The 18921-nt window shown below is 33.9% G+C and overlaps 1 protein-coding gene across 2 annotated transcripts; it reads right to left on the reverse strand.

Annotated features, from left to right (window-relative positions):
- Positions 1-2761: 2761 nt before the first annotated feature.
- On the reverse strand, positions 2762-18423 carry LOC105166442 (2-oxoglutarate (2OG) and Fe(II)-dependent oxygenase superfamily protein). 2 transcript variants are annotated; one of them, XR_002287382.2, is made up of 15 exons: positions 17830-18423; positions 17635-17712; positions 13156-13205; positions 12960-13013; positions 12721-12773; positions 12488-12560; positions 11847-11908; positions 11160-11228; positions 10407-10512; positions 9161-9231; positions 7117-7217; positions 5730-5793; positions 4433-4500; positions 3362-3404; positions 2762-3046 (listed from the first exon to the last, which is right to left on the reverse strand). XR_002287382.2 is itself a non-coding variant. In XM_011085792.3 (15 exons), exons 1-15 carry the CDS (start codon positions 18043-18045, stop codon positions 2966-2968), a joined length of 1221 nt encoding a protein of 406 aa, XP_011084094.1. In that variant the 5' UTR covers positions 18046-18415; the 3' UTR covers positions 2762-2965. The 2 variants fall into 2 exon arrangements, 1 of the variants encoding a protein (XP_011084094.1); XM_011085792.3 differs by having other exon boundaries at positions 5698-5793; positions 17830-18415.
- Positions 18424-18921: the final 498 nt, after the last annotated feature.

The following is an 18921-nucleotide window of genomic DNA, read 5'->3' on the forward strand; positions in this document are numbered from 1 at the left end:
TTGTGTTGGCCGGACCTACTGCTTAGTGCCCCCCTCCGAATCTCTCCCCCAATACGTGACTCAAAAGACAATCCCAAAACGTTACACAAGCTCATTAATGGTGAAGGTAGTTGAAGGGTGATATTTCATGGTAGAGGGATGACAAGAAGAAAACTCACTTTTTCTTTCTTTTTTTTTTTTTAATTTAATTAGAGTGTAAAGTTATATTTTAGGAATAATTATACTCTCCTCTTCTGAAATTTGATATAATTATACGTAGACATCCTGTTATTTTACGAAATTACACATAACACTCTTGAAGTTTGCTTAAATTTAACAAATAACCTCCATATTGGTTAAAATTCACTAAATTTGTTGACATTAACAAAAAAAAACTAAATAAAAAATTGATATTTACCCTCGATTGATTTATTACCGACTTATTGCAGGTCAAATAATTTTTTCCAAACTAAACTACCTTTATAACGGTGAAGATGTACATTCTCACATGCATTAATGTGTGAGAAAAGTATTAGGATAATTTGATTATAAAAATATTTATTTAACCTACAATAAGCCAGTAATAAATCAGTTGGGGAAATATAATTCTTTTTTTTTAATTTTACTTTTAATATCAACAAATTCTATAAAAATTGACTAATAGTCGGACTTATTTGTTAGATAAAAATAAATTTCATAGGTGCTAGATGTAATTTCTCATACCACAACAGGTCTACATATAGTTATACCAAACCTCAAGGGAGAAGAGTGTAGTTATCCCTTATAATTAATAAATTAACCATTACATCGTTCATTAAAAAAAAAAAAGAAACTCGATTAATTCAATATAAAAATTGAATCAATAAAAAATAAAGTTGGATGTTTACCAAATGGAATCAAGCATTTCGATATAATATTGAAATAGCATGCCGAAATTTTAATTAACCGAATTTTCGATTCAATTCAATTTGATTGAGCTAACCAAAGAACACTTATAGAGGTGTCCATCAATCACGTTAACTGTCTTTGCTAATGGCCATCAACTTTAACTCCGAGCTTTGCAACAACCTTTGGTCATTTAATAGTTTGTACACCTTAAGAATTTGAATGCCTTATTTTACAAGAAACAGACTTCCATTGAAAATTTTCCTCCAGAAGAGTTTAGCTTCAGATAAGATCAAAAACTGTTCAGTGCAATCCCCAATATTCTTTTAGTGGAATGACAATGTTTATGTCATGACACAATACTTATACACATGTGCTCATGGTAATTTTTTAGGCCAAATTACCAAAAAAATCCCCTTGTGTTTTAAAAATTTTTAGTAAAAAATTCTCCTCTAATTTGAAAATAGGCAAAAACCTTCTTTATATTTTATAAATTCAGCTTAATCGCCCCTCTCTGTTAAAATAACCATTATACCCTTACATATTATATATATATATATATATATATTTTTAATGATCGTTGGATTCTTATTGATTAGATGAAAGCCGTCATATCTAACCAATTAATTTAACCTTTATATCTTAAATTTATAAAAAAAAATTAAGGATTTAGATTAATTAATTTTAAATAATTATTATATTTAACTAATCTATAACTTATCATTATTATAATTTCTTAATATTTATATTAATGTCGATATCTAAATTTGAAAAATAAAATTTAGTAATTTTTTATTTTTTGTATTTTGATATTTAATATTAATATATTTAAGAATAAAAGAATTTGCAATTTTAAAAGAGATGAAAATGCAAAAAGAAATATTTAAAAAAGTCAATTTGACCATAGTAATTTTAGATAGATTAAAATACGCAAAAAATAGAGTCAAATCGCACTTCAAGGGCGTGCACCCCACCTTCAGTTAGTTTTTAACAGAAGGGTTTTTTTTTGCTAAATTTATTAAAACACGAGAGTTTTTAGCAATTTCTAAAACACAAGGAGATTCTTAACTATATCAAGAAAACATAGAGGGGTAAAATGGAATTTAGCCAACTTTTTATGAAGAAAACAACTAATTCAGAAAACATCTCATTTTCGGGTATAGTTCACAATCAAAAATCAAACTCCACCTCTGGTCTTGTATCCGACCAGCGCAGCTACTGCAAGAGGATAAAATTGAAGTCCACAGAGAGGGGGGAAATAATCAAGTTTAGCAATTCAAGTGAAAAGTGTTTTGTTGTACTAGTGGAATGAAAGGTCATAACCTCCTGTCCTTGGCAGCTTTTAATACGTAATACAAGATACAAACTAAAACTAAGTACTTGTTTTCTATATTCAAGGAAAGAGAACATGAATGTTACTCAAATAACATTCCTAGTTGGAGAAGCATCAAAATGATTTGCATATAGAAAAGTTACAAAGTATACCTTCATAGTTGTGAAAGTACAAGTACCCAACAAGATTAAGGCAGTCAAATACACCAAACCATGTGAAGGCATTTTAAATATTAGTTCTATGGTTAAGTTATGACATTCTATAGCTAAAAATGAGGTAAGATGATGTAAACTACACATAAGTCTTTGCAATTCTCAAAACAAGAGGGAAGGGCTGGGAAACATAATAACAAGGAGGGTTTAACTAATCCTATTAATTATTATGATAATTAACTTCAACTAATTGCTAATCTTAGCTGTATCTTATTGAAGGTTTGTTTTGCTATCAGCAAAACAGTTAGAAAATGTTTTCAGGAAAATGTAAAATAAAAGAGAACTTCTTACATTAAGTAGAGGAATGAAATTTCTGCCTTGCATCACTTAAGGTATGATAAAAACAAGCATATAAGACAGCAAAATATCTCATCAAATAATTTGAAAATGGAAACCACTTTGATGATAATCCATCAGCATCAGCTGGATCCAAGACTTGGATAGTTACTAATAAATTAACAATGAAAAATAGTGATTACATCTGAGTAGGAAAACGAAAAAGAAGGGGGGAAAAATCAATAATTTCCTTTATATGTACATTTTAACTGACTACGTTTTATGCTTCAAGATCATAATACTTGTCCAGCACCTTTTCCGTATAATCTCCAAAAGATATAGACCCATTAGGCGTGCTAAACTGTAAGAAATCACCAACATACAGTAAATCTAAAAGTAGACAGAAGTTCTGCGACTGCATGGTAAAATAGAATGGAACTATCAGTTAATTTCCTTTTCTCATTACTAAATTTCATAATCATCCTCTTGCTAGAATCAGATACCCCACAAATGTGGCTACTTAAATATTTAAATGTGTGAGGTTTTAGACTGCTTATTAGCCTAGTCTGTTTTGCTTGCTAATGTAACTTATGGAGATCTTGGAAGTAAGCAGTAAAGCATTTAGTAATACAGTATCACAGGTTTATCGGTACTAATAGAACTCAAGAGGACTCACCTCATGGATGTTCATTGACTCTGGAAAAATAAGCTTTTCATCCCTAAACACAAAAATCATGGATCAATATACTTCATCTGAGGAGGCGCATAACAATTATAATTAGATGCTATGAACATAAGAAATCACGATTTCTTGATGCAGTTACATGCTACCATATGAAAATAAAAAGTTTCAAGCCAATGAGCTCATTTTCATGCTATTGGATCCAAGGGTTTGTTTGGTTTAAGTGAGAGAAAAGAAAAGTAAAACAAGGAGGGAAAGGAAAAGAATAATAGTTTTCTTTCGAATTGTTTGGTATGACTAGAAGTAGAGTAAATTTTCAAATACTTTGCCTTGTTTGGTACAAGAAAAATAGATTGAGAATAAAATATTATTTTTTGTAATTTTATTGATTAACCCTTTCTCTTTATTTTAATTAGAAAATAAAAAAGTTAGTGTTATACTAAAATAATTTAATAAAAAAATTATTAGTAAAAATATTTATCAAACAAGTACAAAAATATTTTTTATTAATAAGAATATTTACCAGTATTGTGCATTTATCCTAAACTATTCGGTTTAAATAAAATAAAAATTGCTACAAATGATCACTGGCATAGTAGTTTTGAGGTGATTTGGTTATTCATATGAGTTATCGAGTAAATAAAAATAGATTATGTACTTTTTGTGTCTTTTTGGTTTTATATTTTCACTTTTCCGTTCAATTTCGGATGGAATCAAAAACGGATTTCGGAGGGGTTTCATACACATCCAATTTTACTTGGCCTACAACTATTCTCCCTAACCAAACACCAAACTTTTTCTTATACATCCACTTTTCTAATACACTCCCTTTTCGTCTAACCAAACAAACTCTATTAACCATATAATCAAGAAGTAATAATAAGTACACCTACTAGTTTCAGGCTACAGCTACTGATCGTGACTGCATATTCTTGGACTATTTAGTATCTTGAAATAAGGCTAGATCACAAAGTTCAATAGAAAATTTATAAAGAGAACTTTTAGTGAACTAGACAAGTTAAGATTGAACAGCTAGAATATAGAACAACTGGTTAATCAGCATACCAGTCAGGCTGCATAAATAATGCAAATGTTGAACGTTCAACACCAAATGCCGCCTCTCCCTTTGGTGCCTATATTCACCAATAAATCATGCAGTTATGCATGGTTAACAGAGGGTCAAATCAAGGAACTTTAGTATATCAAAGAAAATAATAACTGGATGAGTAGGGAATAAAACAGAATACAAGAAATTCTGTAGTTGAAAAACTTTGCTCAGTCATCCTTAATCATTTTTCCATGGGTGGGTGGAGGGGGGGGGGGGGGGTGAAACTGCTTTCTGTTAACTTGCAACAATCATCCTTTGTTGCATAACACTTTCTATTTTTATTTTACTTGGAAAAAGTTAATATTTTGGGAACTTATGCTAGGAAAACTATTAACAACTATGTACCTTATTAGCACTTAATAATTAAATTGTTGCACGAAACATAAAATTGCCTAGTATTTTTCCAAATGAAACCAAAACGTTCATATTATGGTTCTTGTAAACATATTACCAAAAATAACCTCAGAACTATCACAACAACATCTTACATATTTTGTATTTCCAATATGATTATAGTCTCTTGGCACTGAGGAGAATGCAGGCCAGCATTAAGCTGCAAATAGTATTAAGATACAGTGCAGCTGCTTGCCTGTTCAACAGAGTGATGTTGACTCCAATATCGAGATAACCATATGGATTGATGTTTAACACCAAAAAGACCAAAAGAGAAGTCTGTGGTACAGAAATGGACCAGAGTACAAAAAGGAGGACATCTAACAGGTATCATACTAGGAGAGCAATATCTAAGGTTTAGAGCTTGTAAATTATAAAATGATTTACACATTGGAGATATTCAACAACTGCTATTTATCAAGTATGACCAGGAAAATATTTATGTTCTCTTTACCTTCAGATTTCAATATTGGTAGCCTTGGTCATTGGATACTTTTCACTATGTTAACTTGTGTGGAAGCTAAAATCTAATTAAGTAAAGTTATAAAATGAATTATAAATGAATCAGAAATGCCAACCAGGTTAAGAAACACTAACTAAACTTTGCTAAGTGACTAGAAAGAATTAATAGCAAAAATGCACCTTAGTTTTACACCCAAATGCTGCAACAAGGCAATTACATAAAAAGAGGACAAAATTTGAAAAAGCAAGAAAATTCAAGGCTATATAAACATCTCACAGACCACCAGCATAATGCCTAATGTTCCACCATGGTATCATGGAAAAAAAAAAAGAAAAAGGAAAAGAAGAGATTAAATAGCCAAAATACCCGAACGCAATGTGGTGTTGCACAAAGCTGACCTCTTGACAATATCTCTGTTGTTTCACCTATTTGATATGCTATTTCATCTTCTCCATACACCACCTATAGCAACAGAAGTACACAGATGACTGAGCTAGAAAATATACCTTAAAACATGATATATATATATATATAACCAGTATCATCTAATAAAAAACAGCAGCTTAACTACAAATTGAATAACAGAACAGAGTCCTTAAATGCAAACCCATCAACATATTTCTTAACATAATCATGTAAAATTTATTGGCAAACTGTTCTTGCATACTTATATAGTTATATGTGATGTAATTTACAATATAGCATCACGAAATTCTATTTTATTATGTTAAAATTTTCACATGGACAGACCATGCATCTCTCCACCAGAATCCACCAATTCCTTTTGCAGTATTTATTACTGAATCTGTAGATTGCTCGTATATTAGAAAACAACGGAAAGAAGGAGAAACAGAAAATAGAGGGTAAGGGGGATCCAAAATGGCGGCACATCTGCCATGGTCTACTCGAGACTCGAGTGTCTTGAAGTTATTTTGTAGTTGTATTTCACCACTGATTTCAGTGCGCATTTGATGGTTGTACTAGTGACAAAAATATGAGGCTCCTACGGCATCTAAGAGGACCATCATCCTGGCCTGAAAATTCTGTACCTATGTTTGCTACCTCTTTTTTTATTTCACTTTTGGTTAATATGAAATTCCAAGGGTTCTTTCTGACATCTTTCTTGAGTTAAGGTTAATTAAGCTAACATCTTAAAGAACTTTAAGTATCTTCTCCATGCCCATTTGGTGTATCTCCGATAGCCTGGCGCTTGCAACTGCTGTCAAAACCTAAATAAAAGGAAGGTCAAACATTAAGCTTTGTCCCCAGATGAAATGATTATAACCTGAATGTAGAACTTTAGAATACTGTTAATCCATAACTTCTGCTTCCTCAACATAAACAGGGCAAATAGTTCACCCCAGTTTGAGCAAAATCACAGAATTCGCAGTAAATCCACAACTTCCCATCACGAAATCTGTAGATCACCAATATTTGGGAAGTAGAGGAGATACACGTTGGACTAAATGGCAGCTATAACTGTAGCAATTCAAAAATGATTTTCTCGATTTGATCCGTAGATAACAGCTTGGAAGTCGAAGGTCTAAACCATTCAACCTGGTTCTTCCTGAATCACATCATGTCGTATTTCCCTAATTTGCCATTTCATACCCAATGTGAGATTTACATTTCACTATAATTTCACTTGAAGAATAATTAATTAATGAATGTTTTTAGTAAGAAACACCAATAAACCCTTTAAGTACTATGATCGTCAGTAAAAGAATATGCCCCTAGAATATTTGACCTGAAAAGTACTATGATCATCAGCAGAAGGATATGTACTTTTACTATTTGACCTGAACGCGTTTTTACATAGAGGCCAGCAGCGCTGTCGGGGCAAGGTAATTCCACAGCATCTCTCGTAAACATGCCGCATGTAAGACCTGTATATTATATTCAAGCAGCAATAATCACAAAGCCGTCAAAAGACAGCAAGAAAAGAAAAACATTTAGAGTATATAATATCTGGTAACCATAAGACTTAACTAGCCTAACAAACCAAAGAGAGATGCACCGAACTTGTACCAAGAACATTTGGTCCTTTTTGCAGCTGATGGAGTATGTAAATAACTATGATCACATAGTTTGCATATGCTTCTATAAAAAACAGGTTCTAGGTATTGTAATCATTCTGATAGCTAGAAGTAATGAAAATTCAACTTCATTCATTTTTCAGATTCAAGATTCAATGACATACTCATAAAAATGAAATTCTGCTTTTCATCTGTTTTCACCGCTATTATTTTATTATATCTTCACTGAAGAACTAGTTAGGCCAAATAAGAACCATTTCAATCAGTAAATGGTTTCTCAAAGTATAGGTCAACTTCAAACTTGCTTCTCATCAACTTTATCTAAAACAGCATGCTGTGCATGATTGTCTGATGTAGAGGATTGGATTTTATAATGAATAGCAGAATAGTACTTGTAACAGCAAGCAGAAAGCAGGTCAATATTAATTTCTTATATCAACAATAGTTATGTGCTACAGCTCCTAACTTGGAAAAAGAAAGACAGAGAACTATAAATGAAGGTTGTCACTCCAGTAATCATGAGCACGTCAAAAGGATGATCGTTCAGAACTGGCAACAGGATGTGTGAATTTTTTTACTTTTGCATTTAAAGAAATTAAAATCAATTGTAAGTTAGAACTTTTTAAATTTCCACTACAACACATCTGTCGCATACAAACCCAACATCCTCAACATGAATATCAACACAAATCATATAAAGTATCTCTTGGAGGTAATTAATGTGTTTGATCACCCTTTGTTTTGTCTTAAGCTAAGCCGACTGCTAATAAGAAATATAAGTCACTTGAAAAGATTAATTTGAAGGTAGCAGCTTACATAAAGATAATTGTCATATTGCTACATTCAAGCAGATTTAAACATCTCTCAAAAGTCACTCAATCTAATGATAAGAATGTGACTTAACATGTGGAAGAAGGCAAGTTCATGGAGATGGGAACTTATTTAATGCTTGAGATTGTATCTTAGCAAGTCCACTGCCACTTGTCATTTTACATGCCTTCAATGCATCTGTATTCTTCATAAGGATTTCAAGTGAAGGTTGGAAAGACCAAAGAGAAAAGAACATAAGGCAGGCAGAGGTAAGAAGGGAAGTCAACAGCAATTTTAGATGCTTTGGAATGACATTGGCTATAAAATAACTTAATTCAAATAAAGTACTTCTAGGATGAGAAATGGCAACATGAAAAGCATCAGTCTTCTACATAATATCTTTTAAGTGGTACACCAAAGGATATAATGAAGAAGCAAGTCAAGTGCATTCCAGAAAGATCCAACACACCGGTTACATAATTCAAGTTTCAAAGGATTAACCAGAAAGGAAAGGAATCATGATGGTAAGGAAAAGTTGACTGTTTCATTTATCTATAAGGCAAGAAAAAAGAAGGGATATGAAATTCCCAAGATAGGCTCCTAACTCGGAACTGACAGGGCATGTAGTTTATCCTCGAAATAAGGGTTCCATTAACATTTAACAAGTGAATCTTACTTTTCGAGAACTTAAATTAGTAGCAATTTGATTAAATAACTTCATTCCGTTAATCTTCACTTGCATCAGAGTGATTTACTGAAAAGGTTATCTTCAAAGTTGATTTTGCATAATTTGGGCGTCAAATACAAGTTAGAAGCTAGGTCAAGTACCATGGATAGTGTGCACCAAATTTAGCATTTTTCTTTATGCCCAAGTTTATATCATTCTTCCTTTTACCACAATGCATATTTATCTAGGAAGCATGTGTTTGTTCTAACTAGATAGTCATTTCATTCCTGCAATTCAAGATCTAAAAATTGCTGACCTGTGAGAGAACCATGATCTGTATGCCATCCACACCATGATGACACAGTTTCATCATCTTCAGTGGAAATACTGCATGGAAAGTCATATCGTGGTAATTTGACTATGGGGGAACATTAAACCAGGGTTCTTTTCTCTTTTGCAAAATAATACTAAATTCAAGCAAAAAGTAATGCTGAAACCAGATGGTCAGCAGGGGGAGTGACAACATTAAGGGAAAAAAGACTAATTAGTTTAAGGGAAATGCATTTTCATTTCTAACACAAAATGTACACTAAACAGAGAATATTTACACGTGACATGTCCATATACTCTTAACAGAATTGAGGAGGAAACCAGTATCCAGATTTTGGTCCCTTCAGATGCCACTTATAACTTGTCCAAAGAAATTGTTCAATGTTTATATAGAACACCTTTTAATTTCAAGCAAATTCCCTTCTATCAAGGCATTAACATGCATTGGATATTCTTCTACTCTTTCATAATTTTCTCCTATGCTGATATGGGACAGCCTCTGCAATATTAGAAAGAAGTAACCAGCTCTACTTTACCATTTTACCCTTGAAGTACATGATGAGAAAAAAATTGTCTTCTGAAATATCTAGTATTAGCTACTTGAAAGAACCCCTGCAATCAAGCATAAACCAACTCACTAAATTGTTAAGCCAATTGAAAGGGAGAAGCTACCCAAGGCTTACAGGTTGGTGACAAGTTAAGAATGGATGGATTTGAACCAATTGCACACCTGCTTATATGTATGCATACATAGGCATATACAAAGACACAAGATTGGGACTGAAACACTCACACCATAGTTACACACACATACCACTTATTTTACGTGATGTGTATAACCAAAGTGCCAATTTATGAAGCCATTACCAATAAAAAGATTTATATATAACCCAAAACCCCTTATAAGCTCCGTGTCTGCATATGTTAATTTGCACATAACTAGTCCAACTACTTGTGTGAATTCTTCTTGTAACGAGCCAATTTCCTGAAGGACATTAGTCGGCATCTTTAGCTATGGTGAGCAAGTATTCTATTGCTCAATTTCTTTATCCTTCTAAGGATTGACAAACAAAATGATAGAAGTTTTCTGCCTAAAGCTTGCAGCTAATAGGAGGTATCTGGATTGCTATAGTAGGCAGAGATTTAAGTGATTTATAAAAACAGAGGAACAGCAACATCCAAACTGAAAAGGCTAAATGCTTCATGAAAAAAGTTGAACAGAAGTGAAGTACCAGTAAAGAGAAGGAAAATAATAAAGTAGACGGCCTTTATGACATCGAGATCGAAGAAGTATTTGTTGTAGACTTCCATCCTTGTGCAATTTGGACCCATTTGATGCTACATAAGTACAAATAAAAAGTAACAAATTAGATATGATAAATGAAACACTGAAACTTGTAAAAGACCAAAAAGTAAAAGGCATCCCTTCTTATAAATAAAGGAGGCTATCTTATAAATAAAGATATTAAGCAAACTTATCAAAGATTTTTTCTACAACTATTAAGTCCAGTTGGATGCCTCCCAGATTATATTAGGTCTATTTGATGCAGGATATGGAATCAACGTCAGATATGGGTGCCTATCAAGGATAAGTTGCACCTTCCTCCCAACATTAAGAATGCAAACAGAGTCCACAGTCCACACTTCTATCAGAAAAGATGCTTAAGGATGACTGTCTTCTTAGATAAAGAAAATTAAATGTCTAGCATCTTCTTTTTTTGTGTATAGTAATATAGATGTCAATCTAGATCATAAGCTAGGAACTGTAAAATTGAGCAAGATTTACTGGAGCCACTCTGCTTTGGTATCAACATTACACCAATGGATTTAAGATTACATATAACATGACCACTTAAATATGTCATGCAGTTCTCTGTATACATAACCAATTAAAATTGGATGATTGGTTAAATGAAATATAATTGACAGTGATGAATTCAATTTAAAGATACCAATGAAATCTCAATCCTCAAACAAGAACTTACCATAGCGATCACAGTGACGTGCCAAAAGCAACCCAACATCCAGAATCAACTTTCCAAGAGCTTTAAAAGCTGTACAATGAAGTGGAGGAGGAAAAGAAAAGTCATGTATATCCAGGATGTAATAATGAAAGAAAAACCTAATGACTGACTAAGTCTGTAATTGTTATGACAAGATCCCTGTGGTCATAGACACAAAAATTTTAGGAGATAAAGTAAACTGATACAATGGAGTTTAACTGGAGAAGACTTAAAACCAACTGATGCATAGACAAGAATAAAGAAACGATTAATGGCAGAACATGGAAATGTGTAATAGCATGTGATAGGTATTAGAAATAAAAACTTTTGCTCCATTTTACAGTAAATGACTGGCAGCTGAGAGATTATATGCAGAGAGAGAGGAAATGTTTCTCTCCAACTGAATTGAGGTCTATTTTTGCTAATTTTGCTTTAAGTAATTTGTGTACACATTGATATTCATTGGCTAAGTCTACATCACTATGCAATATACAAACTAAAAGACCAGATTAGCTGAAAAAGTTTTTCAAGGTTGCCTAACAGACATTTTGTTGGGGGTTTTGGGGGTACAAGATAAAGCACACTAACCTAAAGGGACTTTTTATCCAGAAACTATAACAAAAGTTTTATCAGACTTTCAAAAAACAGTTAAGGCCTAAGGGTGCATACCCGGCTCAAGTTCTGGCAAAGCATGACGAGGCCACATATTTGGTCCACAGTAGGATGGATACCTAATCAGCAAGGATCGGCAAAAATATCTCAGAGTGGTGACAACAGTGCTTATTGGTGCACCTTCATAAGGGAAAAGTGAATCGTAGCTTTACTAGTAATAACTGCTACTTCATTGCAACAAATCTCTGGATGAACTTTCTAAACATAAAAAGAATAGTCAAAAAGACCTTTTCTTTCCATGTGTAATGAAGCAAATTAAATGTGTCACTGAGCACAAAGAGTTTGTCTATCATATCATATGCCCAAATAATTCCCAAGTAATTCAACAATAAAAGCACACATTGTTGTTTGTTTCAGTTCGTCTATTTCCATGTTAAAGTTAGTTAAGTTATGCCATACATATTCAAGTCATTGAAATTTAAAGAGGTACATATTAGGTATCAAATTGATTGATCTTTGACTTTTCACTTCAAAAAAGTCCATATGGGTACAAATAAGCCCACAGAAGGCCTGAGGGATGTGGAGGTAGTAAAATCTGCATAATGAACATCTTATGTCAATCCATTGAACTATCAGAATATGTAATGGTCATGAGATCTCCGCTTAATGCTCATAGACGTGCTAGTAGCTGTTAGTACCGTTTAACAAGTGATATTTCAGTTGTAGGGATGTCAAGTATTGGATTTGCGTAGAAAGAGCCTTTCAGCAGATCTGTTCGAAAGGAAGCAAGTTGCATAGGTTAAAGACTGCTAAAAGTAAATGTAAGATAAACGCAAAATAAATCTTGAAACTAGAACAGATATTTGGATGGTTACAGGACAGAGGGAATGCTTGTTCCTTTTATCTTTATTACCAAGGGACCAGGAATTACCTGGTTTTCCAGACTCAAGCTTTTCTTTTCCATGACTCCATCCAATGTTGTACCTGCATGTACTCCCCATAATTCAGACTAAACAACATTTCAAAAGGTTGAAACCCAGGCGAAACATGCAATTGCAAGGCAGATATATAGAATCAGGAATTTAGCACTAAACTTCAGTGTGAATAAATGAACTAGCGACCAACTAGCAAAGAGTGATAGGCGGGTTAATGAATAAATGATTGACTTACCTACTATTAGGGTCTTCTAGTTCGCACTTTACCTCTTCTGGAAGACTAGCTAATCTGGTTTGAAAAGTGACTAAAGTAATTGAGAGGCAAAAAAAGGTCTTCTTAATCTGAATGCGTAGAAAATTAAAGAAATTCAAGGCTTATATTGGTGGATATCATGTAGTAGCATAATGGTAGTGGCTCATTAGGTTCGTACCTAGGTGCAAGATGTAGAAGATGTTGTCGCAATGAAGGATACCCTGGAACCTATATAAGCAGAACCTGATGCAATTATTACATTCTTAAGAAAGCAAGTATTTTAACAAAAAAAAAAATACATGAAAACATTAAATTACAGTAGCCACGATCAACAAAGCTCCAAGGAAATCTGACATACTAATTACTGAAAAGACGAGTTGATACATGTTAAGGTGAAAAAAATGCTAAAGCTCTCTGATACACCTACCAATTTAGCACAACCGAACAACCAAAAGATACACATGCCACTGAAAGATATGGGGGAAGTCCACATATTAGGTACAGAAAACTTCGCCCCAAGCTAGAACCGAATGAATATCCTTACACACACAAATCAGCACCAATCATTAGGTCTTCAGAAATGGGTTTCTTCATGTTAAGTCCTTGGTTTCTCCAATTTTAGTGTGACTAAACTAATTTCCTAGTGAACTTAACCAACAAGACATAAGATTTCATGGAGTTCATGTGACATCATGTAATACTCTTCAAAGTCAATTTTTGAAGATACATTTGACGCTGTTTTTGGTTCTAATTTGATCCCCTGAGATTCTAGGTAAGATGCCTATATATACAATAAAATTACTCTAGTGACAGGAGGTTAAGATAGTCTCAACAATTTTGTCGTAGAACCTCAACCCTAAACCAATAAAATTCCATTGGCATCCATAGACAGTGCCATAGCTACTATTTAATCAGAATACCACAAAAGCATATTGTTTTGTTATATTTATGATCTCTTAATTTTTTCAAATTGTAACAGTCAGTAAATAGAAAATAGCACAGGAGTTCTCCTCCGTAGGAGGGGTAAATCAAGGCTACTTGTTTGCTAAAGGACTTCTAGGTCACTATTTTCTAGCATTCAGCAAGATGAGATTCTTCTTCAAATTCCAATTGAAATGATGATTTCGGACATGAAATCAAGCAGAAAAGATGATCAGAGCGCTTAGTTCCTTGCAAAGGAATATATAAAGTGGGTCATTTGTCTGTGGATGAGGAGTACATTAAACTTGAGGCATTGCAGTTTAATTATTAAGTGATGGAAGGTGCATACAGAAGTATTCTTTACTAATGGACAAGCAGCATGATGATACAACAAAAGGACCCCATTAATGGCCATGATTCTTTTAAGAATACTGAGGCTTGACAATAAATAAGGTCCAGATATATTTTATCATGGGCCTTGTGTTACAGCAGAAACTCTATCCACAAAAAAATCCAGAAGAACCAGCAGCTAAATATTGAAATAATTTGTGGGGAAAGCAGGCTTGCTGGGGGCAAGCAAAAATCCCAAATACAGAAGGATGACAGAGGAAAAGAATAACAGAACTGGTTGAAATTAATGACATAGCAGTTCCAATTTCTAAGGACATTCGTATCAGTCATAAATCCTGTCTGATTTCGGAAATGAAGATAGTACCAAAGTAAGCACAGGTAGTTCCCTAGAATCTTACAGGATGAGAAGGATGAAATCTAAAAAAGAACATGTTATACTTAAAGCAATGGAAAAATATCAATTGTTAAATGTGTGTCAAGACATATCTCCCTTGGGAATTTGCTTTATGGTGGTCACCAGAAATATCACTAGAATTCTAGCTAATCCAGAATCACCCTTGTCGAATTCTTAGAAGAAGTTATAGCTTCTGATGAAATTCAATGAGCATTAAATAATTTATATATACGTCGATTCTATAAGTAACTAGTGAGAAGTTAATTTTATAATTTTAGGAGGTTGTGTTTTCCACAAGAAGTCTTTGTTTTATGAAAATGAGCTTGTTTAGGACTACTTTGAGTAAATACAACAAGTATCATAAGCTCATAACTAGTATTACCAACCCAATTTAGGATTAGCTGAAGACATAATATTCTTCTAATTCAAAAACTTCGAGGTTGATTATTCAGTTACAAGTCTGAAAGGTATTTTTTATTGCAAGATGCAATTAAATACACGGTAGATACCTCAAGCTGCAAGTTTGATGTCAATTTTATTAGTGTATACTAATAACTTATCCACACACCATCTAGGATAGAAAAGACGACCAACACTTGAGTGGATCCATGGACTGGAAGGTACAAAATGTGCTAAAAAACTAATGATATTCAGTACGATATCGTTGTCCCACATCAAGTCGAGACAAAGGAACAGATATACAAACAAGCCCCAGTCTCCCTTCTCTCTTGTCAGAACACAACTGTATGGCTCTAACCAAAGCAAAAATACCTCACACAAGGACCTAAGCTGTCCACAATCTGCCAGTTGACACCAAACCATGTGGTCCTATTTGTGAGAACGAGGCCATGTGCCCTTCTCCAACCCCTTGTTGGTGACATAATACTAACAAACTTTAGTTTCGTCTCCTTAAATATAGGCAAGGACTGGAGCAATATGAAAACCCTAAGCCTCAAGATAAACGTGTTTTCAAGCTCCAATCAAGCATTCACTAACTCGCACCAAAAGTCATCTAGTTCCAAAATGGGCAAGTGTACTCCACATCATTTCAGGACAATGGAAATAAATTCATCTTCTGAGTAATTTCGTAATTAACTACGTATTAGTTACATAGACTGAACATCACTCCATTGCTCAAGGAGTGTTGTTGCAGTACAAATATATACCTTAGTACAAGGATCTTTTTTGATTTTTCATTGGAATTTTATAAGCTCCTCCATGTCTTCAATATAGAAGCCTCCCCTCTTCACTATAAAAGTCCCCTCATTTGAATGTAAAATGGGGAGGCAGTCTGTTTGTTCTTCAAAATACTATAACATTATCCTTTACATTGAGTTGTGCAAATGTATTGTTATTATCATTCTCAAAATGAATTCCTCCAACTATTTAAACTCACCACATTGTTTTAGCATTTTTTGGGGAAAACTTACTTAAAAATTGAGGATGATTGCTGAATTCCCGCCGCTTGTCAGGCTAGTATAATGGAGAAGGAACAAGAGAAAATCCAACAATTGAAAGAAAAAACCAACATGTGATAAAGGAAAGAGTGGACTCCTACCCTTATCCTTGTTTTCAAATAATTAGCTCATGTTGCAACTATAATGCACCTCGTTGTTTCCGAACAAAATACAAAAGTACATTGAATAAGATTAAGTCCACTCATTGCATGAACTTATTGCACCATCAATTACTCATGACATATCTATATAGATTAGCCTGGAGCCCAGGAATTTCTAGAAAAAGTGCTTAATACATACAAAATATCCGCAAAGTGCAAAGTTGTACGTCATTCCTTTTAAGTCAATGAAGTTGTGGTTGGCCCCAAAGATCACCCAGATATGCATGATCCTTTTAAGTCAAAAAGTCATAGTTGACCAAAGGAGTAGTAAACAGGTTCGTAGAGGTTATAGTCAATATCGAGGCAATGGATCAAAATGACTCCCCCGAAAGGCCAAAAGGTCATATGTGATTCCCTTGAGGTTAAGCACATGCTAGTCCCGAAAACACTCAAGATCTCCAGAAAGGTCATTGCAACCTCCTTTTGTGATATTATGCAAAACTTAGCCCAAAGACACCTATGACCTCTGGAAAAGTTATGATAACTCTCTCCAAGTTAAGTTGCCTCAGACCCACCAACAACCTCCCAAAAGGTAACATGTTCCTCCCTCGAGCTTAAGATAGCCCATCAACACCAATGACATCTGCAAAGGTCATATTAAATCCCTCGAGCCTAAGAGAAATCTAGTAGGAAACATTGACAACTCTCCAAAGGACATTCATAACCTTCTCAAGCTTGAGCAGAACTTGACCAAGGAGACACCTATGACTTGTCCGATGCCATATGTAAGACCCTTGAAATTAAGCAAAGGCTAATTTCAGAAACACCAAGAACCTCTGAGAAGGTCGCATATAATCCATAAAGACTCAGAAAGAGCTAGTCGAGAGACACCAACAATCTGAATGAAGGACTCATATGATAAATGAATATATATGATAAATGCATAAGAAAGTATACTCTCAACTACATTCTCGACGTTTATGCCCCATGGTTGGAGGCAAACAGTGAGTAATAAAATGAACATTTGGAATGATTTCGTAATCAACTTGCAAGTATTAATTACAGGGATTTAACATCATTGTTCTGCAAATAGATTGTAGAGTATCTCTTGTGTATGACAGGATGTTTTTGACTTTTAATGGAATTTTGTAAACACTTCTTCACATCCCTTCATTATAACTGACCCATTTGTATTTAACATGGGGGAAGCTCTTTACTTCAACCTTGTTGCATGAGAAACCCACCATAAAAATCATTGATGGTATAGCATGAAAAGAAATTCATCTTTCGAAGAGGCTCCTAAGTAGCATAGGTGACCGATAGTACGACTCCGAAAATAGAATGATCACAACTATCATTGTAGAAAAATAAATTTATCAGATTATAACAACTTGATAAAGTTTAGATATACATGAGGGGAAATTGTTCCATACATCTGATATGGACAGAATTCCGAGCCCATTGGGGCCAAACCCCAGCTCTATTTTCTCCGAGATGTCAGCACTTGGATCCTATCATCAACCAAAGCCATTACAAACGAAGCACCAGTATAAATAATCTCTTGCAAACTACAAAAGCGAATCAATAGATTATCTAATGAAAGAAAATACGGAAAGCGGTGCACTGACCTTTAGTTCAGTGTAGGAAATAGTAACAGTTGAAACCGCAGGGGCAGGGGTTTGCGAGGACATGTCAGAGAAAGATCGGAGAGGAGAGGAACGAGGCAGTTGTTGTATAGGTGGATGATAGAAAAATCTAGCAGGAGTTTTTGTATAGGTGGGGCGTAGAAGGGGAGAGTCAGCAGAGCCTCGGAGGAGGTATGCGGAATGATTTAGAGACGCCATGCGGATTTCCAGTTGCAGAGTTGTTTGTGGGGTTGGACGAATCTTTTGTAATGTTGTGCGCCCGTTTCTATCCCGCGGACGTAACAGGTTTTGTATTTTTCTTTTTGTTTTTTTTGAGGTAAACGGTTACATTTTATTAGTCAAAACACATATGTGAATACGCACGATTCTGTCCATCCACAGCAAACTTCCTCAACCTCTCACAGCTGCTGTGGTGGCCTAATTCTGATGCTACCTCACACTTCCCTCCATGAAACTTGGTTTGTATGATGCCATAAGCCCCAACAGACGATCAAGAACTTGTCCCCGATATCTGCCCCAATGCGTTATATGTTGTCCAGATCCAATCCTTGATCCACAACGCCCTCTTCTAATTATCTGCCACGCAACTCGTCGCGAGAACCTTTCATCCACAAAACAATCACTAATTTCTGTTGCAGTTCACTATTTTCTTTTAGTGCAAATTTTCAAAACAATTTACTAAATAATATATAAAATTTAACATTATGTTATTCCATTTAGAAAGTTCAAAAAAACTAATTCTAAAGGGGAAGAAAGAAATACTTTATTAATTCATGTTTTTGAACTACATTATATATCTGGAATGTTGCTCTACTGCAGAATAGTTGTCGTCTAGTGTTTGATTTTTAATTTTCTTATATTTTAGTTTATAATGATAAAGTTAATTTTTATTATTTAATTTATTTGATATATTTTACATTATTTTATTTTAGTTGTTTTTAAATTTTTTCTTTTTCTTATTTTTGTTGCTGAAAATTTTCTTGTTAATTTCTTATTGCTTGGAACTTCATTACAGAAACTTTCTAGACAAGTTTTTGTTAATTTATGAAGCTGAATAATCTCATATCTTGTTGT

The sequence above is a fragment of the Sesamum indicum genome, linkage group LG7, assembly GCF_026168435.1.
Source record: "Sesamum indicum cultivar Baizhima isolate 11 linkage group LG7, ASM2616843v1, whole genome shotgun sequence".
Taxonomy (NCBI): Eukaryota; Viridiplantae; Streptophyta; class Magnoliopsida; order Lamiales; family Pedaliaceae; genus Sesamum; species Sesamum indicum.

Coding starts and splice junctions, on each gene's coding strand:
- LOC105166442 (XM_011085792.3), bottom strand. CDS start 18,045: ATGGCGTCTCTAAATCATTCCGCATACCTCCTCCGAGGCTCTGCTGAC. Junction 13,206..17,634: donor GAATTCTGTCCATATCAGAT/GTATGGAACAAT, acceptor CTGCTTATATAG/GTTCCAGGGTATCCTTCATT. Junction 5,794..7,116: donor GTTCAGGTCAAATAGTAAAA/GTACATATCCTT, acceptor CTGTTGCTATAG/GTGGTGTATGGAGAAGATGA.